General features: G+C 43.6%; 2 protein-coding genes and 1 long non-coding RNA gene across 3 annotated transcripts in view; 1 reads left to right on the forward strand and 2 right to left on the reverse strand.

Annotated features, from left to right (window-relative positions):
* LOC129713467 (dual oxidase maturation factor 1-like) overlaps positions 1 to 19540 on the reverse strand; it is an 80857-nt gene extending 61317 nt beyond the window's left edge. Inside the window, exon 1 of the mRNA XM_055662516.1 lies at positions 19380 to 19540. The gene's annotated coding sequence lies outside the window, so the exon portion shown is untranslated. The remainder of the gene's footprint in view (positions 1 to 19379) is intronic.
* Positions 3016 to 21448, forward strand: LOC129713464 (sorbitol dehydrogenase-like). Its single transcript, XM_055662511.1, has 9 exons — positions 3016 to 3263; positions 6611 to 6644; positions 9595 to 9759; positions 12637 to 12796; positions 14992 to 15110; positions 15345 to 15410; positions 16520 to 16698; positions 19395 to 19516; positions 21039 to 21448. The coding sequence occupies exons 1-9, from the start codon at positions 3213 to 3215 to the stop codon at positions 21325 to 21327; spliced, it is 1185 nt and encodes a 394-aa protein (XP_055518486.1). The 5' UTR covers positions 3016 to 3212; the 3' UTR covers positions 21328 to 21448.
* A 354-nt stretch (positions 21449 to 21802) lies between these two features.
* The window catches only part of LOC129713469 (uncharacterized), a 7094-nt gene continuing 1315 nt past the window's right edge, over positions 21803 to 27581 (reverse strand). Inside the window, exon 2 of the long non-coding RNA XR_008726248.1 lies at positions 21803 to 22013. This is a non-coding gene — a long non-coding RNA (uncharacterized LOC129713469). The remainder of the gene's footprint in view (positions 22014 to 27581) is intronic.

Consider the following 27581-nt stretch of genomic DNA (forward strand, 5'->3'; position numbering starts at 1 on the left):
GACAATATCTTTCCTATAACACGGTGACCAAAACTAAGCACAATACTCTAAAAGTGGCCTGTCCAATGTCTTATTATAACTGCGACATGACCTCCCAACTTCTATACTCAATATTCTGACTGATGAAGGCCAGTGTGACACCACTTTCAAAGAACTATGCACCTGCACTCCTCAATAAATCCTTCAGCTCCACAACGCTCCCCAGATCCCTACCATTCAGTGTGTAGGTCCTGCCGATGTTACACTTTCCAAAACGCAACCCCTCACATATCTCTGTATTAAATTCAAGTTCAAGTTCAAGTGAATTTATTGTCATGTGTCCCTGTATAGGACAATGAAATTCTTGCTTTGCTTCAGCACACAGAACATAGTAGGCATTTACTACAAAACAGATCAGTGTGTCCATATACCATAATATAAATATATACACACATGAATACATAAACTGATAAAGTGCAAATAACAGATAATGGGTTATTAATAATCAGAGTTTTGTCCGAGCCAAGTTTAATAGCCTGATGGCTGTGGGGAAGTAGCTATTCCTGAACCTGGTTGTTGCAGTCTTCAGGCTCCTGTACCTTCTACCTGAAGGTAACAGGGAGATGAGTGTGTGGCCAGGATGGTGTGGGTCCTTGATGATGCTGCCAGCCTTTTTGAGGCAGCGACTGCGATAAATCCCCTCGATGGAAGGGAGGTCAGAGCCGATGATGGACTGGGCAGTGTTTACTACTTTCTGCATTCTTTTCCTCTCCAGGGGGCTCAAATTGCCGAACCAAGCCATGATGCAACCGGTCAGCTTGCTCTCTACTGTGCATTAACCATTCAGACCACCTGCCCAACCGATGAAGATCCTGCTGTAATCTTGGACAACCATCTTCACTGTCTACGACCCCACCCACTTTAGTGACATCTGCAAGTTTGCTAATCATGCCATGTACGTTGTCTGCCAAATCATCGATATAGATGACAAACAGCAATGGGCCCAGCTCTGAACCCTGACTAATTCTGTTAGTCACAGGCCTCCAGTCTGAAAAACATTTCCATCATCACCTCCTGCTTTCCTCCCTGAAGCGAATTCTCTATCCTTTCAGCTACCTCTCCTTGGATCCCATATGATCTAATCTTCCAGAGCAGTCTACCATTGTCAAATGGCTTACTGAAATCCATGTATACCATACCTACAACTCAGCCTACATCAACCTTTTTGGTTACATTTTCAAAAAACTCAATCAGATTCATGAGACACGACCTCCCATGTACAAAACCAGTCTGAAGAAGGGTTTCAGCCCGAAATGTTGCCTATTTCCTTCGCTCCATAGATGCTGCTGCACCCGCTGAGTTTCTCCAGCACATTTTGTCTACCTTCGAATTTCCAGCATCTGCAGTTCCTTCTTAAACAAGCTGGTTATTCCTAATTTCACTGTATTATTTTATGGGATTTTACAAGAATGATCCCAGGAATGAGTAGGTTAACCTATGATGAATATTTGACGGCACTGGGCCTGTACTTGCTGGCGTTTAGAAGAATGAGGGGGGACCTCATTGAAACATACAGAATAATGAAAGGCTTGGATAGAGTGGATGTGGAGAGGATGTTCCCACTGGCTGGTGAGCACGAGACGGAAGCATTTCACTGTACCTCGGTACACGTGACAATAAACTAAACTGAACTGACCCAATCCGTTGAAAGATTCTGACCCGAAACATCACCTGTCCATTCCCACCACTGATGCTGGTCACTGAAATGTCATTATTATTTAACAATTATTATAGTGCACATGGCACTTTCAATGCTTTGCATCTTTGTTATCTTTTGAATGGTGGCAGACCAATATCCCCCTGGGGTAAAGAAAGTGATATGGTATGGTATCCCATCCTAAGTTCCCCCACTGGTACCTTGCTTTCTATTCAATGTCCCTTTATCTCTTGTGTCTCAGCTTCGAGTACTTCTTCTGTTTTCGTTTCAGATTTCCAGCGTCTTCAATTTTTCCCCCTGATTTTCATTTGTTGTGCATTACAAGGTGCTGTCTGGAGACACTTCCCTCTCCGTAGATACTGACCAATCCACTGGATACATCCAGCAAGTCTTTCTATCACAGTCAAATCAAATAGGGCAAATCAAATCTCACATAGAGTTGTGAGTCTGTGGAATTCTCTGCCTCGGGTGGAGGCGGGTTCTCTGGATGCTTTCAAGAGAGAGCTAGATAGGGCTCTTAAAAATAGCGGAGTCAATGGGGAGAAGGCAGGGAAGGGGTACTGATTGGGGATGATCAGCCATGATCACATTGAATGGCGGTGCTGGGTGCTGGCTCGAAGGGCCAAATGGCCTACTCCTGTATCTATTGTCTATTGTCTATTGACATGTTTTCGCTCCCAACTGGTCTATTTTGCCTCAAGATGATGACAGTGCTGGAGGAACTCAGTGGATCAGGCAGCATCTATGGTGGTAATGGGCAAACGAAATTCCTAGTCTGGTGTGAAGAAGGGTTCCCGAACCTGAAACCTTGTCTGCCCTCCACTCCCCCTGATGTTGCCTGACTCACACTGAGTTCCTCCAGCTCTTTGCGTTTCATTCTTGTGAAACACTAGCAGTGTGTGTGATCAGTGTCTGTCACGATGTGTTGTTGTTATTTCATGTTATTTCATGAAACAACATGTTCTTTCGCAGCTTGCTCGCTAATACTAGTATTAAGATGCTGTTAAGATTGCCACTCTAGATTGGTGATGTGAATCTGAAACGTTTCGGGGGAATATTTGAGTCGTGAGTTTGGGGGGTTCTGTTCAGGCTGCTAATTTTCCTTATTAGGGACAACAGAGTATATTTTGTGCTATTGGTTACTATTTTTTTTGGGGGGGGTGGTTGGTGAGCAAATCAAGTCCAGATCAGTAAACCGTGACAACTGTGCATGTCACAGGAGCAGACATCCCATGTTTGAAAGGTAACCCCGTTACTATTTGTGACGCAAATTGCGTTAAAAAAAAAAACTCCCGGCACTAGGCTAAAGACGTTATACCGTCTAAACTGTGCGGTGTGCGTGTTTGTACAGACAGGCTGGATCAAGGAAAGATACCAGAAAGACAGTTGGGCAGAGAAAGTTGACCAATGATAATTTTGTTTCAGTGGTAAAGGAAGCCTGCAGCCCAGTCTCCTTCTCCAGCCACCTTTGAACGTATCCAAAATTCCTCCCAGCTGCAAGAAAAAGAACTCGAAGATGTCGGAGAATTTAGCACTTGTCGTGCATGGACCAGGCGATATAAAACTGGTAATCTGAAAAGTCAACTGTTTCTCTTTCCAGAGTTGTCTGATTTGAACATTTGCAGCATCCTCTGCTTTAATTTCGAGTTGTCAACATCTGGAGTCACTTTGCGATCTTCCGGGGTTACTCTGATCATTTTGGACAGTAGATAATATAACACAGTCTGATCTTGCAGTTCATTTGCCATCTTGTGTATCAAACACTGGTATTAGGGTCTTATATGTCATTGATGTGATCTGGTCAAGTTTGCAAATGTCCAAAGGCTAGAGGGCTTCTGTGGAATCTGTTGAATTCTTTTCCACAAAAGGCTGTAGTGGAGGCAAAGAAAGTTAGTGGATATTTTTAAGGTAGACAAAAAAACTGGAGAAACTCAGCGGGTGAGGCAGCATCTATGGAGCTAAATAAATAGGCAACGTTTTGGGTTGACAGCCTTCTTCAGACTGAAGGCAGGGATAGATAGATTATTGATTAGTACAAGGGTGTCAGGGGTGGTGGGGAGAAGGAGGGAGAGATAGATCAGCCATGATTGAATGGTGGAGTAGACTTGATGGGCCGATGACCTTCTCACTTACGATAGCTTTAAGGGTGAGCAGGCCCAGTTTAAAACAGGTGTGTGGGGCAATTGTTTTACACAGAGTGGTGGGTGCCTGGAATGTGCTGCCGTGGTTGTGGCATTAAGGGAGATATAATAGTGAAATGTAAAAGGCTTTCAGATAGGCACCTGGGGAATGGAGGGATATGGATACTAATTTAACTTGGCATCACGTTGTTCAGCATGGTCATTGTGGGCCTGTTCCCGTACCCAGTTGTTCTATGTCAGCACGGGCAGTATATGCCCTCATGCCTTGATCTCTGCATCGTGGAAACATCGTATGATTCTTTAAAGTGTAACAGCTACCAACCAGAACAAATCTAGGGAATGAGGATGTATAATGAGGTGGAGGAAACGAGGATAATGGGGAACTTGGTACCGAGTTGGAGTTGGGGTCAGCATAGATGAGCCATGGTCATATTGTGAAATGCAGTGACGTCAAGCTGGAGGGACCTCTACTCCAGCTTCTACCACTGGGAGTACTTGATAGATTGAAAGGGTCTGTTTGCATCACAGAAAGCCACAAAGAGGTATTTAAAATAGTGAAGAGCAAAGAGAAAAACAGCTGTAAGGTCAATGAACAGAAGCACGGATTTAAAATAAGCAGCAAAGGAACTGGACGTGTCGCAGAAGATCTTTATACACAACGAGTAGTTAGGATTTGGAATGTTTTCAAAAAGAGAAATTGTTGTAGCAGTCACTATGAATAGGTGGATAATACTTAAATTGAAAATGAGGAGAGCAGGCGGCAATGATGAACTGAATTTAGAATTTAGAATTTAGGAGATTGAGAGGGGATCTTACAGAAACGTACAAAATTCTCTGAAGGGGTTGGACAGGCTAGATGCAGGAAGATTGTTCCCGATGTTGGGGAAGTCCAGGACAAGGGGTCACAGCTTAAGGATAAGGGGGGAATCCTTTAAAACCGAGATGAGAAGAATTTTTTCACACAGAGAGTGGTGAATCTCTGGAACTCTCTGCCACAGAGGGTAGTTGAGGCCAGTTCATTGGCTATATTTAAGAGGGAGTTAGATGTGGCCCTTGTGGCTAAAGGGGATCAGGGGGTATGGAGAGAAGGCAGGTACGGGATACTGAGTTGGATGATCAGCCATGATCATATTGAATGGTGGTGCAGGCTCGAAGGGCCGAATGGCCTACTCCTGCACCTAATTTCTATGTTTCTATGAATGTGCCCCCCTTTTTAAGTTATATGTAGTCATTTTAGTATACTCTGAATTGTATACAATGTGATCTTGTATATCTTGTGTTACCATGACCATCCCACATATTCACTTCTGAAAGATGAAATCGAATACACCTATTTTTTATTTTATTTTTTTAATTTGTATTTTTATTTAGAAGCCGTGTACAATAATATAAACCACGGCATATGACCAAATACATTTCATGTACAACTTCTATTTTAAATTTAACAAGAAAGATAGACAGAGAGAAGAAAGGGTGAGTGAAGGAACTAGTGATATGTAACCACTAGACTACCAGCTGTGTAGTCCAGGGGTGAACAAGACAAAGACCCATAAAATAATTTTTAAAAAAGGAAGAAAAATAAAGAGAAAAAAATAGAGGAAAAAGAAAAAAAGGGTCCCTTGTGTGTGGATATACCTGCTTCATATCTCACCACACCCATCACCCAGTTTGTGAATCGGTTTATTTCCAGAGTTGTGTTGCACAATACTATACTTGTACTGAATCAATAAATGGAGACCATGTCTTTAAAAATTGCTCTGATTTTCCTGCTAAGACGAATCTCATATCTTCAACATGTAGCGTCTATATACCTGTTTTTTTTTAAAGAAAAACACAAACTGGTATAACCAGGGAGGCCCAAAGATCATGCACATGAATATTTCATGCAACAATGATTTCTAATTGTGACACGGCTTGGCTAAACACAACACAGACACAGTATTGCCAGTGACGTTACCCATTAATGCCAACCTTCACTTTTTGAAGGGGGGTACAATGTGGTTGAATACAACCGAATTACAATTGTTCACAAATTATAGGAGTAGAATTATGCCACTCGGCCCATCGAGTCCATTCTGCCATTCAATCGTGGCTGATCTCTGCCTCCTAATCCCATTTTCCTGCCTTCTCCCCATAACCCTTGACACCCGTACTAATCAAGAATTTGTCTATCTCTGCCTTAAAAATATCCACTGACTTGGCATCCACAGCCCTCTGTGGCAATGAGTTCCACAGATTATTAACTACCTTCTGACTAAAAAAGTACCTCCTCACCTCCGTTCTAAAAGAGCACCCTTTAATTCTGAGGCTATGACCTCTGGTCCTAGACATTCCCAACTATCTAATTGTAAAACAAAAAAAAGAAGAGCAGCTCTTCCAATGTTTTTTGATGTTTTACAAAAGTTTTTCACTGAACCTCGGTACATATGACAATGAACTAAACTACTGAATGTTCCTCTCAGAAACTAAGAGTGTAGATCCAATCTCCCAACCTACATCATTGTGGCTCATGCACTTTTTAAAATCTGCACTTTCTCTGTAACTGCACTGCTGCAACACAATATACCGCACTCTGGTATTCATCTCTCAAACTTGTGCATAGCTTGATCATATGCGTGTCTAGTATGATTTGACTGGATAGCATGCAAACAAAGTTTTCCACTGTATCTTGGTATACCTGAGAATAATGGCCCCAATACCAACATCTATTTGTTTCTATTGCAAGATTTATTTGTATTAACTTATGTAAAAAGTACTTATTTTCTCTCCTTAGGACAAACGCCCAATTCCGGAACCAGGAGCTGGCGGTAAGCATGTCCTTCAAAAACCTCCTGAAGAAAGGCTTCCTCTGTTGTTCTCCCATTATCATTTATGAATCTGTGGCTGGTACTACGGCAAGCCTTAGAAATACATGTTCAACAATAAACGTCATGCTATTGTACTGATCTGCAAGGTGATAAATGGATGCAAACATTAGGTTCGGGCTGCAGGTCCTTAACGTTTCACCATTGTCCCCTCTCGAAAATGGAAGATACTTGATGTGAGTCATGTATAGAACCATGGAAACCATGGGGCCTAACATCACCGCCCCGCGCGGCTTGGAATGGCCGCGGGACTCTGCAAGCGCACGCCGGGGGCTCTAACACCAAGACCCGGTGTGCGACCTCGCACCACCCGGCGTGGTTTTAATGGCCGCGGGACAATCGCCATCGCCAGCCGGGGGCTTTGACTTTGACTCTGACGGGGGGGGGGGGGGGGGGGGGGGGGGGGGGGGGGGGGGGGGGGGAGAGTGCAGTGGGAGATAAGTTTATTTGGCCTTCCATCACAGCAATGTGATGGATGTTTATGTAAAATGTAAATTGTGTTGTGTCTGGGGTCTATTTTGACTCTTGACTCTTGACTCTTGAAACACAGAAAATAGGTGCACGAGTAGGCCATTCGGCCCTTCAAGCCAGCACCACCCTTCAATGTGACCATGGCTGATCATCCAAAATCAATACCTCGTTCCTGCTTTCTCCCCATATCCCCTGATTCCGTTAGCCCTAGAGCTATATCTAACTCTCTCTTGAAAAATTTAATAAATATACAGACATGTATAAAACGAGAGTGCAATAGATGCTATATTTCTACAGTACAGATGTTTCAGTATTCTGGTTTTTAATTTTAACAGATCTATAAAAATACATTAATGCATTTCGTTGTCTCTGTACTGTACACTGACAATGACAATAAATTGAATCATTTCATTTTTTTTTCATTTTAAAGTGAATTTTCCTTGTACTTTGATCAGTTCACTCAAAGCACAATTAGTGTCAAGCATCATCTTGCGTTGATTTTTACAAATCTAATTGTCCATTCATTTTGCTAAATATGTCTTCAAACTTCCCAGGAAAAATTGTGACGTTCATTTCAAACTGGGTGTTCAATTCTGCAATCTTTGTGTTTGGTTGGCTTCCATCAATTTGAGTGACATGATGGCGCGGCTATGGCTTTGTCCTGCTTGGAGACCCTTCCATTTGGTTTGGCCGCAAGCCCAGACAGCTAATTAGAAGGGCAGGCTTGACCAGCATCTGCAGTGTCCCCTCTTGACCTAACAGGCGGATTGCAGAGGAAGAAAGTGGCTGCTACATCCGGAGGCCACTTGATTGCAGGAGTTGCCAGAAGGATCAGCTAACCATCTATAGGGACTCCAGCTCCAATGCCTTTGGCTCTCTTGAGCCTCGTGGTGCTGTTTGACCCAGAGCGTAGGACATGGTTGGTGGACTCCAGGGCATGTTCACACACCAGTGGATCTGCACGTCGCATCTCTGGGACCAATATTCCTCCACCGTTTCACCCGGGATCAAAGGTGGTCCCAGTTACTATGTGTTTCTACGAGGAGGCACTCTGCAAGTCTTGAAGGCGCGGAGGTTATGTACTGGCTTAGGCACATGGCTTCCTTGTTACAATATTTGTTAACCAGTGGCTTCTGGATTTATACCAGAGCACTAGACCACATGCATCTCACCATCAACTACGCCACACTAACAATCTGTGTAAAATGAGTAAACTAAACCCATTGAATAAATTATAATTTAGAGTGACTGAGTAAAGTTCTGACTGTCTGACGTTCTTGGACCTGATTAAATTTTTTCACCTCTTCCTTTGACAGGCTTGCAGAAATGTCCACTCCCTGGCATTTGGGACCTAGAGTCATAGAGACTCTAGTCATAGAGTGATACAGTGTGGAAACAGGCCCTTCGGCCCAACTTGCCCATGCCGGCCAACATGTCCCACCTGCCTGCATTTGGTCCATATCCCTCCAAACCTGTCCTATCCATGTACCTGTCTAACTGTTTCTTATATGTTGGGATAGTCCCTGCGTCAACTACCTCCTCTGGCAGCTTGTTCCATACACCCACCGCCCTTTGTGTGAAAAAGTTACACCTCAGTTTCCAATAGACAATAGACAATAGGTGCAGGAGTAGGCCATTCGGCCCTTCGAGCCAGCACCGCCATTCAATGTGATCATGGTTGATCATCCCCAATCAGTACCCCGTTCCTACCTTCTTCCCATCTCTCCACTATTTTTAAGAGCCCTATCTAGCTCTCTCTTGAAAGTATTCAGAGAACTGGCCTCCACTGCCCTCTGAGGCAGAGAATTCCACAGACTCACAACTCTCTGTGAGAAAAAGTGTTTCCTCGTCTCCGTTCTAAATGGCTTACTCCTTATTCCTATTAAATCTTTTCCTCTTCAACTTAAACCAATGTCCTCTAGTCCTCGATTCACCTACACTTGGCAAGAGACTCCGTGCATCTACCCAATCTATTCCTCTCATGATCTTTTACACCTCTATCAGATGACCCCTCATCCTCCTGCTCTCCAAGGAATAGAGTCCCAGCCTACTCAACCTCTCTCTATAGCTCAGACCCTCTACTGCTGGAAACATGCTCATGGCAGTGGCTTGGAATTAAGCAGGGATGAAGAGTACCATTTTTCTGGGCTCATCAGCAGCAAGTCAGCCGTGTTTGTATTATTGGTTTGGAAAATTCATCAGTCCATATGACCGACAGAAATGATTTAAATTCTCTAAACAGAAAAATAAATCTCAAACCAAAGTTAAAATCAAATGCACTCTTTCTCTTAAACTGAATATTCTTAACAGCGTTATTAAAAAAAAAAGTAAAAAATTACATCTAAATTTTTAAGACTTTCTTCAGCCATGCGATGTTTTCCAGTTTGTAACGTTGTTTTAATTGTCACCTACTGCCTTTCAGAGGTTCTGGTGAAGATGCATTCCGTTGGGATCTGCGGCTCCGATGTCCATTACTGGCAACATGGAAAAATTGGAGAGTATGTTGTGAAGAAACCAATGGTTTTGGGACATGAAGCCGCGGGGACTGTTTTCAAACTGGGGTCTGGAGTCACAAATCTCAAAGTAGGTCAGTTCACGATAAAATAGGAAGAAACGTAAGAATATGTATGCAATGTCTTCATGATCCCGAAAAGCTTCAATGTGCAAAATAGCATTTGGAGTGTCGACATTGAGATTCAGCAACAGTTAGGTAACAAAGTAAGTGGCAAATGCTCCGTGGCTAACAGGTTTGAGTATAAATGCAGGGATTCCTCCAATTACACATGGCCCTAGTGAGTTGCATATGATATACTGTATACGAGGAGGCACGCCTTGGACAGAAAGGTTAGTGTGAGAATGGGAAGGGGAGTCCATCAGTCTGAAGAAGTGTTTCGGCCCGAAATGTTGCCTATTTCCTTCGCTCCATAGATGCTGCCTCACCCGCTGAGTTTCTCCAGCATTTTTGTCTACCAGGGGAATTAAAGTGTTTGGCAACTGGGAGATGGTGGACCACCTCCATTGTCAGAGTTGAGGCTAAGCTCAAATTGGAGAAATATTTCGCTTGTGCAGCTTCCAACCCAGTGGTATGAGTATTGATTTCATTAACTTCAAGTAACCCCTGCATTCCCTCTCTCTCCATCCCTCCCCCATCTAAGTCGCACCAGCTTCTCGTTCTCACCTAGCAAACAGCTAACACAATGGTCTATTTCCTTTATCATCATTTTTGCATTCGTTCATTCAATTGTTCTACATCTCTCTACTTCACCATCTATATCTCTTGTTTTCCTCTTCCCTGACTCTAGTCTGAAGAAGGGTCTCGACCCGAAAGGTCACCCATTCCTTCTCTCCAGAGATGCTGCCTGTCCCGCTGAGTTTCTCCACCATTTTAAACCAGTTTAAACCAGCATCTGCAGTTCCTTCCTACACATTCCATCTGAAATACTGCGTACAGGTCCTATTTCACTCAGGAGGGATTTACCTGCAACAAAGGGAGTGCAGCGACATTTTAGCAGATTGCTACCTGGGATTGTTGGGTGGGTTTGGTGTATGGAGAAAGATTTCGCAAAAGATTTGTCACAGGTTGTGGGAAATGAGTGGGTGTGAGCTCACAGAAAAGTTCAAAGTTCTTACAGAGTTGACAGGGATGATGACAGACAGGCAGGCAAGGCAGTCAGATACTCACACAGATAGACGGAGATGGATGGATAGATGGATAGATGAATAGATGGATGGATAGATGGATTTCACACAGAGAGTGGTGAATCACTGGAATTCTCTGCCACAGAAGGTATTTGAGGCCAGTTCATTGGCTATATTTAAGAGGGAGTTAGATGTGGCCCTTGTGGCTAAAGGTATCGGGGTATGGAGAGAAGGCAGGTACAGGATACTGAGTTGGACGATCAGCCATGATCATATTGAATCTGCAATTAACTCTGTCCCTTCTTCTTCTTCCTGCGTATGGCGTGCACAGTCTAAAGTTGAAGGACTTGTTCTATTTGATCTTATTTGATTGTGCACGCCGGGTTAATTGCATTCGTTGAAACAGGGCGGACCACGTGAAGGTTGCAATCTCCCACCCTAACTCTGGCCCTTGAGGTCAGTTCTAACTAGTCACTGAAACTCATCGGTCTCATCGGGGTTTTATCTGAACACCTCTGCTGCGACTGGGTTCTGCTACTGTCTCAAATGCACATTGGCCTACTGGATCTCCCAGTTGCAAACCATTTTAACTCCTCTTCTCATTCCTATATTGACCTTTCTGTCCTGGGCCCACTCCATTGCCAGGTGAGGCTACACGCAAATGGGAGGGAGAATACCTCATATTTCACGGGTAGCTTACAACTCCAGCAGTATGAACATAGAATTCTCTAATTTTAGGTGACTCCTGTGTATGTCGACCCTGATTTGCCCTGGTCTTTTCGTGCTTCCAACTTCCCATATCCCTACAATCAGTCTGAAGAAGGCTCTGTCCCAAAGCGTCACCTATCCATTTTCTCCAGAGATGCTGCCAGATCCATTGAGTTACTCCAGCATTTTGTGTCTTAACCTTGCAGAGATTTTATGTTGCCAGACCTGGAAGGTTAGAGTTATAAGGAGAAGTCTGAGAGGCTGGATCTTTCCTTTGCTGAAACATTGGAAACTAAGGGATGACCTTAAAGAGGTATTAAAAAAATCATGAGGGTGGTGGATTAGGTAGCTTTCACCAGAGTACCCGAATGTGAAACTTCTGTGGGCATAGGTTTAAGGTGAGGGGGGGCATTTAAAAAGGAGCAATAGGCAACATTTTCACACAGTTTAGAAGATCTGAGCCTACAGAACTGTGTGGTGACACTGATAGTAAGCTGATGATTTCACCGTAAAGAAATAACATCATTGGCCTATTTGGAAATTAACATCGTAATGGCTTTCTTTTGATTGACTAATAAGAATAGTTAACTAATTGACGGAGAGGTTGAGAAGGAGTTTCTTCCCAGAGGCAATTCGGACTGTAAACGCCTTTCTCACCAGGGACTAACTGTACAGAACGTTTTTCCTTCTATTATTTATTATGTAAAATAATATGTGTGTTATGATTGTGTTTATAATTTGTTTGGTTGTTTTGTTGTTCCGCGAGCATTGCCACTTTCATTTCACTGCACATCTCGTATGTGTATGTGACAAATAAACTTGACTTGACTTGACTTGACTTGACTTGACTTGACTATGACTAATACTTGGGATGGGAAAAGACTAGGCCTTGCCCCAGATAAGGGAATACAAATATTCAAATTCAAGTGAGTTCAAGTGAGTTTATTGTCATGTATCCATGAAAGGACAATGAAATTCTTGTTTTGCTACAGCACAACAGAACATAGTAGGCATTGACTATAAATATTACATTCTGTGCCAGTAATACTAATAAACAGTCATTGTTTGCTGGAAGAAAACATGCATGCATTTATCTCAAGTATTTCCTCCACTGCAGGTGACAGAGTTACCATTGAGCCTGGCGTTCCTCGAGAGAATTGTGACTATTGCAAAATTGGACGTTACAATCTTTCTTCAACAATTTTTTTCTGTGCTACTCCTCCCGACGACGGGACCCTATGTCGGTACTATGTCCACAATGCTAATTACTGCTTCAAGTAAGTCGCTCGCTCATGATTACTTACTTGCTTGGCCCGTGGCCATCTCAAGGTTGGGAATGAAAATAAAGGCTGATCATAGAGCCAGAGTGATACAGCTCAACTTGCCCACACCGGCCAGTATGTCCCTGCTACACTAGTCCCACATGCCAGAGTTTGTCCCATATCAGTCCAAACCTGTCCTATCGATGTACCTGTCTAACTGTTTATTCAGCGTTGACATAGTCCCTGCCTCAACTACCTCCTCTGGCAGCTTGTTCCACACCCCCACCACCCTTTGTGTGAAAAAGTTACCCCTCAGATTCCCATTACATATTTTCCCCTTCACCTTAAACCTACTCCCTCTGGTCTTCGATTCACTTACTCTGAGCAAGAGACTCTGTGCATCTACCCAATCTATTCCTCTCATTATTTTAAGCACATCTATAAGGTCACCCCTCATCCTCCAGCGCTCCAAGGAGTGGAGTTCCAGCCTGCTCAACCTCTCCCTATAGCTCAGACCCTCCAGTCCTGGCGACATCCTCGTAAATCTTCTCTGTATCCTTTCAAGCTTGACAACATCTTTCCTATAACATGGTGCCCAGACAGAACACAATACTCAAAATGTGGCCTCACCAACATCACTCACCATTGTCCCTAGCATAGATTAAATATTGGGCAACGACAAGATTAATATTATGCGTCAGCTGAGACCACTGACTTGTTCATAAATTGAAATTAAGGGTGAATTAAGCCTCAAGGATAATTTGAGTTTATGTTTTGCGTTTAAGTTTCACCTAAACTTATTAATTATTTGAAATGTACACATGCCTTTATGAAATGCAGAGATAGAATTTAGGCAAATAATTAGTTCAAGGGACCTGCCACTAACATGGGTCTTATGTAAGGCAACATATTATGGTGGACTGAGAGCTACCTGCGGAGGGAGTGATGAAATTATTGAAGAATACATTGATATTCATTCGAAAATGAGGACTTAATCGTCACTACAACATTAGGTAAAAGACAGCTACAAATTAACTATTCCAATAAGTTATTGTTCAAATTACAGAACTATCACATCATAGAAGAAGGCCCTATCAAGGCCATGCTTAGATTTTCCTGCAAATCGGTTTCATTTCTTACATCTTAAGGACCTGTCCCACTTACGCGATTTTTTTCGGCGACTTGCCGGCACCCGTCATAGTTGCAGCAGGTTGCCGAAAATTTTCAACATGTTGAAAACCCAGCGGCAACCAGAAAAAGGTACGACTCTTTGGGCAACTACTCACAACCAAACAAGCATCACGTGTCAACATGTCAAGGTCGTGAGTAGTCGCCCAAAGAGTCGTACCTTTTTCTGGTCGCCCCTGGATTTTCAACATGATGAAAATTGTCGGAGACCTGCCTTTGCGACTATGACGGGCGGCGGCAAGTCGCCGAAAAAATTGCGTAAGTGGGACAGGCCCTTTATGCTATTTTTTAATTGTTTTGTTGACCTACCACTTGTAAGATCTATGTGCATGCACACCCAAGACTTTTTGTTCCTGAAGCTGCGATAGAATTGTGCTTTTTTTTTTCAATTCATGGCACGAGCAGCCAAATAAAGATTTTCTAGTAATTACAACTGTGCTGCAAAACATTAGGATAAGTAGCAGGAAGGCAATAAACAGTCAATGTATGACTTCACTCCGTCAATTACTAAAGTACAGTTTAAGCTAGTTATTAACATCAATCAATGGAGTATCAGGAGATCTAATTCATTCTGTTTTTGAATATCCTTAAACAGACTTCTGAATAAACTTTCAAACCAATAGATAATGTATGGCATATGTTACATGCCATGGAATTGTATTAATTTAAATCACTTTTAACCTATTTTATCATCAATTGATAGCACAATCATGTTCCATTTAATAAACGACTGTTGTCTAGAAACACTTATAGATATGACATTTAGTATATATATGGTAAGCATATATATATATATATTAATACAATATAGTAAGCATAGCTACAATGATAGCTGCTGCTACAAATGAGCTAATGATAGTGGACAGGTTAGTGGACAGGAGGTTTCTGAATGTTGTTCATATTCCATTTTAAGTTCAACATCACTCAACGCTAAAAATGACGAATGACACGGAAAGCTTCATGCTATTGAATTATATGTTTCCAATAAGAAGAGTTTAATGCTTATAATTTCCCATTTTTAGGCTTCCAGAGTGTGTGAGTTATGAGGAAGGTGCACTGATTGAGCCGCTGTCTGTCGCGATCCATGCCTGTCGCAGAGGTAGGGTACAGATGGGTCACAAGATCCTCATCATGGGAGCAGGTATGTAGTTTCTAATGCGGATCTCTTTCCACTGATATTATTAACCAAAAGAGGGGCACTGACAAAATTGGACCTTGAGACAAATTGATTATGACAACAAAAACACGCTCACCCACACAAACACTCACACACACCCCACCCCACATACACGCATGCAAGCAGAAATTATCATTAACTGCGAGAATACAAAATGTACCTTGGAGTAAATATTTGTGTGTTCTGTCTTTTATGTAGGGCCAATTGGACTTCTGAATCTGCTTGTTGCCAAGAGCATGGGGGCAGGTCCCATTGCTGTTACCGGTAAGGTTTTAAAACATTGTTCATAGAACTCGGATCGCAGTTTACTGCCCAGTCCATAATTACCCACTGAACTTTGACACAATAAGCTGGAGTAACTCAGCTCAGTATTCAGTAAGACAGCATCCCTGGAGAAAAGGGAATAGGTGACGTTTCAGGTCGAGACACTTCTTCAGACTGAGTGTCGGGGAGAGGGAAACGAGAGGTGTAGACAGTGAAGTAGAGGAATATAGAACAAATGAATGAAAGATATGCGAAAAAGTCACGATGATAAAGGAAATAGGCCATCGTTAGCTGTGTGTGCTAGGTGAGAATGCTGCAGACAATGAGACTCAAGACGACTTTGAAGCTGGTGGGGGGGGGGAGGAGAGAGAGGGTTGCGAGGGTTCATTGAAGTTAGAGAAATTAATATTGATAATCAAGAAAACCAAACCACTGGGTTGTAAGCAGCCCAAGCTTGGCCCAAGCCAAGCCCATGAAACTGAATGGATTACTTGGCTGCTTTAAGGACAGATAAGATACATAGACTTGGAATTGCATACGTCCCTTAAAGATTACATAGAAACATAGAAAATAGGTGCAGGAGTAGGCTATTCGGCCCTTCGAGCCTGCACTGCCATTCAATATGATCATGGCTGAACATCCAACTCAGTATCCCATCCCTACATAGAACATTATACTACATATTTGTGGAAATGATGTCAAATGAAACTAGCCGCCTCTGCCTGCTCGTGATCCATTTCTCTCCATTCCCTACATATTTATGTGCGTCTAAATGCTACTTAAATGCCAATATTGTATCATCTTCCAACACCTCCCCTGGCTGCACCTTACATTAGAGGAACCCCTTTTAATTGGTCGTTAAATTAGGTATTTGAGTGCCATTTTTTTAAATGAGCATAACCTCATCTAGAGTTCATTTTACCAGCATCTTGTATAATTTAAGAAAAGTTTAATTTTATTTTTATTGCTCGTGTCAGTATTTTCATTGAAGTGTGAAAAGAGTCCATAGTGAGTGGGAACGTTGTGATATTCTGCAAAAGTTAAAAAGGCAAATTGGTCATACACACTTTAATAATTTGAGGTCTCATCAGCTCATTAAATTGTTCCAGACTTGGTACAGGAGCGACTGGATATGGCAAAGTGCATGGGTGCTGCTGCTGTCTTTAAAGTGGAAAAATGTACATGCCCTCGTGAATTGGCACAGAAGGTGAAGTCTAGTCTTTGTGGCATGCCAGATGTAACTATTGATTCCACCGGAGCAGAACAAAGTATCCAGACTGGAATCTATGTGAGTATTAAAGCTGTGGAACTGATGTATGGTCAAAGTTTTGCATACAAATCTCCACCCTGGGAAAATCGAACATTCAACAGTGCAGGGACAGGGACAGGAACAGGCCCTTGGCCCACAATGTCTCTGTTGAACACGTGCCAAGATAAACTAATTTCAGCTGCCTGCACTTGATTCATATCCCTCCTTATCCCCTGAATATTTAAAATGCCTCACTAAAAGCCTTTTAACCACCACTATTGTATATGCCTTTGCCACCATAGACAGAGCAGTTCAAGCACCCACCACTCTCTGTGTGTAAAGAAAAAACAGCCCCACACCACACATCTAAATCTTGCTCCCCTCGTTAGAACGATGCCCTCTAGTCTCGTTCCACCATGATAAAAGACGACTGTCTGACCTATCTATCCTTAGTCTGTTGACATTTCCACCATGATAAAAGATAATTCTGACTGTCTGACCTATGCTGTATGCAAGACATCATAAAACAGGCCCAGAACATACAACTCGTGTCTGTACATGTTCAAACAATAAATTAAAAAACATCACAAGTACAACAGCGCAGCAAAACCAAGCAAATTTCAGCGATCAATTATGTCTTGACTTAAAAACAGCTTTTTAACGTGCTGAGGCAATTCTACCTGGCAAAGGCAGCTGACAAGCTTAACCTTTTTAGTTTCATGAACATTGATGAAGGAGAATTGAAGAAGCTCAGATTCATAGGGATTTTCTGAATCCATATTGCATCACCATGACCAAAACTGACCATGATTATATTGACTGTGCCTTGCAGCGTTTATCTCAGCTCACTGATACAATTTTAGTTTCAACATAGAGAATTAGGTGCAGGAGTAGATTTCTGCCATTTCGGACCACTGACCTTCGACTGCCTGCACAACGCCATTCAGGATATGATCATGCACCGGCTGATCATCCAACTCAGTATCCCGTACCTGCCTTCTCTCCATACCCCCTGATCCCCTGATGTTTTCATTTCCTTACTAAACTTTATTCAAGTCAAGAGTGTTTTATTGTCATAGGCCCCAGATAATTGTTATTATTAATGTTTAATGTTTTATGCATCTATTTAACTCACTGTATGCCATGTTGTCACTTGTGGGCGGAGCACCAAGGCAAATTCCTTGTATGTGAATACTTGGCCAATAAACTTATTCATTCATAAAACAATGAAATTCTTACTTGCAGCAGCACAACAGAATATGAAAACATGGTACACAATATAATAAATGAGGAAAAAAAAGTTCAGTGTGTGTATATACACACGGGCACACACATACACATAGCAAACAGACCTTATTAGTGCAATAATAACAATAATAGCCTAAATTGCTGGAGAAACTCAGCGGGTGCGGCAGCATCTATAGAGCGAAGGAAAAACACAACGCTTGCCTTCGACTTTCCAGCATCTGCAGTTCCTTCTTGAACAATAGTCTATGTAGTTCAGAGCTTATTTGAGGTTTTAGTGTTTTTGTTAGCCTAATGGCTGTAGGGAAGAAGCTGTTCCTGAACCTAGACTACAGTTTTCAGGCTTATAGATGTGCTTAAAATAATGAGAGGAATAGATTGTGTGGTGTGTGGCCAGGATGGTGTGTGGGTCTCTGATGATGCTCCGGTAAATCCCTTCGATGGTGGGGAGGTCAGATTGAGTGGGCAGTGTTCACAACTTTTTGTAATCTTCAACCTTCCAGGGCATGAATATTGCACGCACCTCATTTGAAACTCTCTGAAGATAAAACTTAATATCACAATGGTGCTGTCATTAACCATGTAATCTTGAAAGAATATGTGGTGAGCTGGTGACTACCCTGCAACATATTTACTTTCAACATTGGTCCTTCTGGTATTACCCAACAATGTAACTAAGGCAGACATCTTTAACTTATCTCCATGGTGGTGCCTTGGCAATATCACCTAAGAACATCATGTCAGTTTTACCAAGGTCTACCTCACTACCTTCTCATTAAGTGCTTCTAAATTGTCAAACTTTTTCAATATTTCGAATAGATGAGCAGCAACTTCCCCTATTTTGGGATGGACTAAAGGGCCGGTCCCGCGAGCATGCGACTGCATGCGGCAAGCGCGACCTAACGTGGTCGCTTGAGCCGTACGGCCTCGCGGGGCCAGTCCCACTTCGATCGCCGGAGCCGTATGGAGTTGTGCGGAGCTGGTCCCGACATCGCGCGGGGCTCCGAAAAACTGACAGTGTTCAAAAATTCCACGTGGCAACGGCTTACCGGCCCGCAGCTGCCTCGATGCCGTACGCACCGCCTCGACACCATACGTCACGCGCGAACTTCCCACGGACTTCGCTCGAACTTCACGTCACCCACTCGACCTCCGCACGGCCCCCGCTTCCACTTTGGTCGCGCTTGCCGCATGCTCGTGGGACAGGCCCTTTAAGCCATTTTCTTTGATTCCCAGCCAACCACTGATTTTGTCTCTACTCCACATCACTGTTGCAACTTTGATATCATGTTTGACTATGAAATGAGCTTCAGATCAGATACCCACGTTGTGGTTATGCATTATAATCGGCCCCCCTAATTTTTTTTCTTCCCATTTTTCCTTCACCTTCATAAAGGAAAACGAGTAGGAAAAGCAGTAAACTCCAATTTTTATGTATTGTTCTAGAATGAAGAAATGTTGATTATCTGGCTTACCTCTTTCTTCTTTAGGCTACCAGGCCAGGAGGAGTACTGGTATTAATTGGCATGGGCCAATCTTCGACAAATGCCCCTTTACTAACTGCAATAACCCGAGAGCTGGATATCCGAGGGGTTTTCAGATACTGCAACACGTAAGTACCCCAAAGTAACAACTATTCTCTCTTGAAATAGACACAAAAAGCTGGAGTAACTCAGTGGGACAGGCAGCATCTCTAGAGAGAAGGAATGGGTGACGTTTCGGGTTGAGACCCTTGGAGTCAGGGGATATGGGGAGAAGGCAGGAACGGGGTACTGATGGGGAATGATCTTTTTGATTGTGGTGAGGATTTCTGAATGGCAGTGACTGCCAGGCCCATTGCAAATTGTGCAGAAGGAAGAATAACATACTGAAAACATAAAATATTTAAGGTACACAAAATTGCTGGAGAAACTCAGCCGGGTGCAGCAGAATCTATGGAGCGAAGGAAATAGGCAACGTTTCGGGCCGAAACTCTTCTTCAGACTGGGTTTGATATTAATATAAAATATTTAACTTTTCACAGTAGTATTTTTGGGGTTCTTTGTAAATGAATATTTGATTGTGTTCTTGGGATCATTCATTCTAATTAAATGATATGAAGAGTCAAAGAGATGGAGTGCGAAAACAGGCCCTTCGACCCAACTTACTCACGTCGACCAACATGCATGTATATTAGTTTCAACCTGCTTTCATTTGGCCCATATCCCTTGAAGGCCAGTTCATTGGCTATATTTAAGAGGGAGTTAGATGTGGCCATTGTGGTTAAAGGGATCAGGGGGTATGGAGAGAAGGTAGGTACAGAATACTGAGTTGGATGATCAGCCATGATCATATTGAATGGCGGTGCAGGCTCGAAGGGCCGAATGGCCTACTCCTGCACCTATTTTCTATGTTTCTATGAAACCTATCCTATCTATCCATGTGCATGTCCAAATGTTTTTTAAGTGTTGTGATACCTTGTGCCTCAACTACCTCCTCCAGCAGCTCATTCCATATACCTACCACCCTTTGTGTAAAAAAAATTGCCCATTCATTCTTTCCTCCCTCACCTTAAACCTATGTCCCCATGTTCCTCATTGCCCTATTGAGTAAAAAAGTATGTGCATTTACCCTCTCTATTTCTCTCATGATCTTTTACACCTCTATAAGATTACCCCCTCATCTAACTGCCATCCAAGGAATAAATCCCTAGCTCATTCAACCTCTCCCTCTTACTCAGGACCACAACTCCTGGCAACAGCCTCTTAAATCTTTGCTGCACCCTTTCGAGCTTAACATCTTTCCTATGAAGATAGACACAAAATGCTGGAGTAACTCGGCGGGACGGCCAGTATCTCTGGATAGAAGGAATGGGTGACATTTCGGGTCGAGATACATCTTTCATATAACAAGGTGACCAAAACTGAACACCAGACTTTAAATGTGGCCTCACCAACGTCGATCAGTCTGAAGAAGGGTCTCGACCTGAAACATCACCCATTCCTTCTCTCCAGAGATGCTGCCTGTCCCGCTGAGTTACTCCGGCATTCTGTGTCTATATTGTACAATGAGTATAGATTTAAATATTCTTCTTGTCTGCTTTCCCACTATAGTGCTGTATAAAAGAAAACCTGCCTTTTTATTTTGTATTTTAGGTGGCCAACTGCAATTAACATGTTGGCCTCAAAGAAAATAGATGTGAAACCATTGATCACACATCGCATGCCTCTGGAACAAGCAATAGAAGCATTTGAGCTGGTGAAGAAAGGTACAGCACTCAAAGTGATTGTGTTGTGTGAGGAGCAGCAGCAGCAGCAGCAGCAGCAGGGGGGGCAACCGCAATCAAAGACACTGGAGCAATGCCAACAACAATGTCAGCAGCTGCTGCAGCAGTGTCAACAGCAGTGCCAACAATTGAAAGACCAGTGTTCACCCGGCCGCTGATGAGTTTGCTTGTGCTCTTTGTCTTGTCCACCCACATATGCAGTGACACCTTTCGCACAGGCCTTAAAGACTGTGCTTTCATCAATTTAACAACTGTTCCAAGTCTGTAATAAACACGCTGAATGAGAACATTTGTCTATGTTACATTTGTTAAAAACCTATAGTCATACAGCATGGAAACAGGCCCTTCGGCCCAATTTGCCCAGACCGGCCCAGCTATACCTGTCCCATCTGTCCGCGTTTGGTCCATATCCCTCTAAACCTGTCCTATCCATGTACCTGTCTAATTGTTTCTTAAACGTTGCGTTAATCCCCGCCTCAAATACCTCCTCAGTCAACTCGTTCCATTCAACCACTACCCTTTGTGTGAATCAAATATTCTTGTCTGGATTCCAACTATAGTGCTGGGCAAAATGGAACTTTGTGAATCTCTTCACTCACACATTCACTTTCATTAGAATGATGTGACTGTAGGTTGCATTTATACTGGGTTTTTAATATGCTGGTCCTAAAGCCCCTATCCCACTTTCACAACCTAATTGGCGACCTCTGCCGAGTTTGCCCTTGACTCATACTCGCAGCATGGTCTTCACGAGGTCGTAGGAGGTCTTCGTAACTCTTCCTCATGCTCGTGAATGGTCTCCGCGTACTCGTGGCCCCAAGTAGGTCGCGGCGTTTTTTCCAGCCTGATAAAAAATGTCCACAAGTAAATAAAAAGGTCGGCATGGAAAAAATTGATACTTTTTACTCGTAGGTAGGTCAAGATTCAAGATTCAAGATAGATTTAATTGTCACGTGTGCCTGATGGCACAGTGAAATGAATTTCCATACAGCCATACAATAAAAATCAACAGGACACAACACACTATAGGGTTTGACATAAAACATCCCGTAGTAGGTCGTGATGGAAGTTGTAGGTCGGTTACTGGCCAGAGAAAAAAAATGCCAACATGACATCATTTTATTATGTGATAATTTTCCACTCATAGCTAGTCGTTCTAAACTCGTGGATTAGGTCGCCCAAGTGGGACAGGCCCTTTAAGCATTTTAAGACTAACAATAAAAATGAAAAGTTGAATCAAAGAGGGAAATTAGATCTAGCAATTAATCCTGATGAAGTAAAATGGAGAGAAAAGAAACTGCAGATCTTGGCATCCAGGACATAGAAAATATGTTTTGAGAGGATTAATAGTACATGAGTGAAAAAAAAGGTCAGATGCTATATACACTGGATGAAAAAATAGCAGCAACCTAGATGAAGCCCCGACCACGCGGAGACCACTTTCAACGATTCGGGAGAGTGACCAAAACCTCCGGTGACCTCATGGAAACCTTGGGTGGAGGGCGAGGTCACCAGAGGTTGCTGTTTAGGTCTCCTAAGTGGGACAGGGGCTTAAAGTACCTTCACCGTGAATGGTAGGGTCCTTGAGAGTGTTGTGGAGCATAGGGATCTACGAGAACCCCTCCCCAGACACCATCCGCCTAACACCTACACGTTTTACCCAGGGACCTCCTCCCTATCTGGTTCCATCTGCCCTTCATCTCTCCCCACTAGCACCTTCTGTACCGATCAGATTCTAATACTGGTAACTTGGTGTTCCCACTTGTCACCCCCCAGCAACTGTCTCCATCATCCCCCCCCCCCCCCCCCATGCCCCCCTTTCCTCACCATCCTCTGCTTCCCCGCCCTAAATCCCCTCCACTCCCCCCAAATACTCCCTCCACAAATCCCCCCCTCCACCGCACAATCCCCTCCTGCCAAAACTCCCTCCCCCTAACCCCCCCATCCCATATCCCACATTCCCCCCCATCCCATATCTCACATTCCATATACCCTCCCCCATATATTCCCCCATCCCATATACCTCCCATCCCCATATCCTCATTCCATATCCCCCCATCCCATATCTCCATTCCATATACCTTTCCATATACCCCTCATCCCATATCTTCCCCATTCCATATACCCCCCCCCATCCCATATCTCCCATCCCATTTACCCCCATCCCATATATCCCCATCCATATACCATATATCCCCCATCCCATTTACCCCCATCCCATATACCCCCCCCATATACCCCCATCCCATATACCCCCATTCCATATACCATATATCCTCCATCCAGGGGCGGATTAAGGCTCACTGGTGCCCTAAGCACTGACCAATCTTGGTGCCACCCTCCTTTCCACACTGACCCAGTCCATTTTAGTTGTTGACCTGTCTGACCAGATATACAATAACCATATAACAATTACAGCACGGAAACAGGCCATCTCGGCCCTACAAGTTCGTGCCGAACAGCTTTTTTCCCTTAGTCCCACCTGCCTGTACTCATACCATAACCCTCCATTCCCTTATCATCCATATGCCTATCCAATTTATTTTTAAATGATACCAACGAACCTGCCTCCACCACTTCCACTGGAAGCTCATTCCACACCGCTACCACTCTCTGAGTAAAGAAGTCCCCCCTCATGTTACCCTTAAACTTCTGTCCCTTCATTGCAGGTTGCAGCAGTACAAAAAATTATTCATATGATAACACAATATACTGTACAAACTAAGCCAAGCTTGGGCTACATAAAGTTCTACAAAAATGCAATACAACATCGATTTTAATATTTCACAAGTTAAATGTATCAAAGTTCCAATATTCATGACCTGAAAGGCATTTTTCTACATTTCATTTTCGCAAAATCACTGATAACATCCTCGAAATTAATACTTCTCAGAATGTCTGCTTGAATTGTTAATATACACAGTGAGTCGAGTCTTTCTTGAAGCATAACTGATCTATTTGGGTTTTTTACACGTTTCAGTTGTGAGAAAGACCTCTCTGTTGTGCAGTTGGTGACCATTAATGTTAAAAATATTCTTATGGCAATTTCAACATTTGGAAAGGCACTCTCTAGTTTGTCTTCTGTAATTGTGTTGTAAAGTTCCATGTGAGTGAAAGATGTTTTCTTGGTTGTTTTAAACTTATGAAGAACATATGAATGGAACTGCTGAAGCTCTGTAGACAAAGTGTTGTTCATGTCATCTGGATAAGCATCAATGAGTGTCTGACAAGTCTTTGAGTACCTTTCACTTTCTGATAATTGGGAATTAGCACCTTGTTGGGTGCGTTTTTTTTTCACCCTTTTCCCAACTTTGTGGTGCCCCCTTTGGCCCTGGTGCCCTAAGCACGTGCTTAGTCTGCTTAATGGTTAATCCACCGCTGCCTCCATCCCATATACTATATATCCTCCATCCCATATACCCCCATCCCGTATAACCCCATCCCATATACCATATATCCTCCATCCCATATACCATATATCCTCCATCCCATATACCATATATCCCCCATCCCATAAACCAAAGATCCTAGAGGAGCAAGATAGACCACTCCTCCGAAATCCAATGGGCTGGCGTGTAGTACGTGATGGAACGTCATGGAACGTCACGGCCGCCATTTGTTTATGCCTCCCGCTATGCACTCCGCTCTATCGTCTGGTGTCATCAGTGTTGTAGGGAACAGTGATTTAGCGCATCTATCACATCACATATTTTAGTTAATTTTATTGTCAATGTTTTCTTCCTGTTCCCCCATTTCCCTCCCATCTTTCCTCCCCAGCCGCCACCTTTGTGTAGTTTCCCTTGCATTGTATTGTGCAGTTTCCCTTCTATTGCTTTAACACACACTGTGCACAAAATTAAATTTAACATATATATATATTTATATGAATGTGTGTGAGAGGAAAGTTAAGGGTCTGTCCCACCAGCATGCGATTGCATGCGTCTAGCGCGACCAAACGTGGTCGCTTGAAAAATCTTTCACTGTGCTACATAAATAAAAGTGACTTGACTTGACATATTTCTCTAGTTTCTTTCTTCAGATTTTCTCTAATTTGTTTAGCAACCTTTTTCTTTCAATCTGTGTGTGTGTGTGTGTGTGTGTGTGTGTTTGTATGTATATATATATACATACACATACATACATATACACACACGCACAGATTGAAAAATATATATATATATATATAAATTTTTCTTTTCAATCTCTGTGTATGTATATATACACACATATACATACACACACACAGATTGAAAAAATATATATATATGTATACAGAGGGGAGTATATATAGACAGGGGGACATATCTACACACACACATATATACAGAGGGGAGAGGGAGAAGGGGGAGAGGGGGGATCTAGAGGGGGAGAGGGAGAAGGGGGAGAGGGGGAGAGGGGAGAGGGAGGGAAGGGGGAGAGGGGGAAGAGGGGAGGGGAGAGAGAGAAGGGGGAAGAAGGGGAGAAGGGGGAGAAGAGGGAGAGGGAGGGGAGAAGGGGGAGAGGGAGAAGGGGGAAGGGGAGAGGGAGAGAGGGAGAAGGGGGGAGAGGGAGGGGGAGGGGGAGAGGGAGAAAGAGGGAGAAGGGGGGATAGAGGGAAAAAGAGGGAGGGGGAGGGAGAGGGAGAGGGGGGAGAGGGGAGAGGAGGGAGGGGGAAGGGGAGAGGGGGAGGGGGAGAAAGGGGGGAGAGGGAGAAGGGGGAAGGGGGAGAGGGGGGGGGAAGGAGAGTGGAAGGGGGGGGAGAGGGAGGGGGGAGAGGGGGGGAGGGGAGAGGGGAGGAGGGGGAGGGAGAGGAGGGGGAGAAGGGGGAGAGGGAGAAGGGGGGGAGGGAGAGGGGGGAGGGGAGGGGGGAAAGGGGAAGGGGGGGAGAGGGAGAAGGGGGGGAGAGGGAGAAGAGGGAGAGAGGAAAAGAGAGGAAGGGGGAGAGAGAGAAGGGGGGGAGAGGAGAGGAGAGGGGAGAAGGGGGGAGAGGGAGAAGGGGGAAGAGGGAGAGAGGGAGAGGGGGAGAGAGGAGAAGGGGGGGGGGAGGGAGATGGGGGGGAGGGGAGAAGGGAGGGGGGGAGAGAGGGAGAAGGGGGGAGAGAGGGAAAAGGGGGAGAGGGGGGAGGGGGGGAGGGAGAGGAAGGGAGAGAAGGGGGAGAAGAGAGAGGGGAGGGGAGAAGGGGGGGAAGGGAGAAGGGGGGGGAGAGGGGAGAAGGGGGGGAGAGGGGGGAGGGAGGGTGGAAGCGATAGCATGTTATAACGCGCAGCCGTCCCATTCCGACCAAAGATTATAGAGCAGAGCTCCACTAGTATCTTTGATTGCAACCGCCGCCGAACCACCATTGCACCCCGATAGAGCAGAGTTGTATAACCTTTGATTGCACCCTTCTTCACGGCGTGCTTGTGATGTCTCGACAATTCGAGGGACATAACGGGTAACAGCTCTCGGACTGATATCTCCTGCCATCAGGCAAGAGATATCGAAGCATCAAAGCCTGGACTACAAGACTGCTAAACAGCTTCCTACCACAGGCTGTGAGGCTGCAAAACAGTCACTCTGTACTCACAGTCACTTGACTCTGCGGCTGGCACGGACACTTTAATAACTGGCACTGGCCACTCAAATCAGCTGCCCCGGACATTTTTATGATTGGTTTATTGTATTTTAACATTGTGTTTTACCTGCTTTTAACTATTTATACTGTTCCATCAGGGACTGGATTGTTTTTAGTGTTATTATGTGTGAAATGTTTTAAATTTCATGTGCGATGCTCCGCTATTCACTGGGAAACGTCTTTTCATTTTGCACTGTACAACTGTTGCTTGCAAGATGACAATAAAGGTTGATTGATTGATTGATTAATTGACTCGAATCTGAGCTCGAAAATTTTTGTGGTCACTCACTGGGCCCAATGTGTCCCGCGGGCCATATTTTAGAGACCAATCCCTTACAACAACAAAACCAAAAAACGTACAGAAGTGTTAAAATTGTCTTTATTATTGTGGTAAGTAAAGATCTATTAAAAATAAGTCTACTGACTTTCTAATGTACCGACAAGACTAGTTTCCCAATCAATGGCCGTTGAGGGGAGAACAGAAAATAACATTTTCACCACAGATTATCGACAGAAAATAACATTTTCACCGCAGATTATCGACAGAAAATAACATTTTCACCACAGATTATCGACAGAAAATAACATTTTCACCACAGATTATCGACAGAAAATAACATTTTCACCACAGATCGACAGAAAATAACATTTTCACCACAGATTATCGACAGAAAATAACATTTTCCCCACAGATTATCGACAGAAAATAACATTTTCACCACAGATTATCGACAGAAAATAACATTTTCACCACAGATTATCGACAGAAAACAACATTTTCACCACAGATTATCGACAGAAAACAACATTTTCACCGC

The sequence above is a fragment of the Leucoraja erinacea genome, chromosome 36 (genome assembly GCF_028641065.1).
Source record: "Leucoraja erinacea ecotype New England chromosome 36, Leri_hhj_1, whole genome shotgun sequence".
Taxonomy (NCBI): domain Eukaryota; kingdom Metazoa; phylum Chordata; class Chondrichthyes; order Rajiformes; family Rajidae; genus Leucoraja; species Leucoraja erinaceus.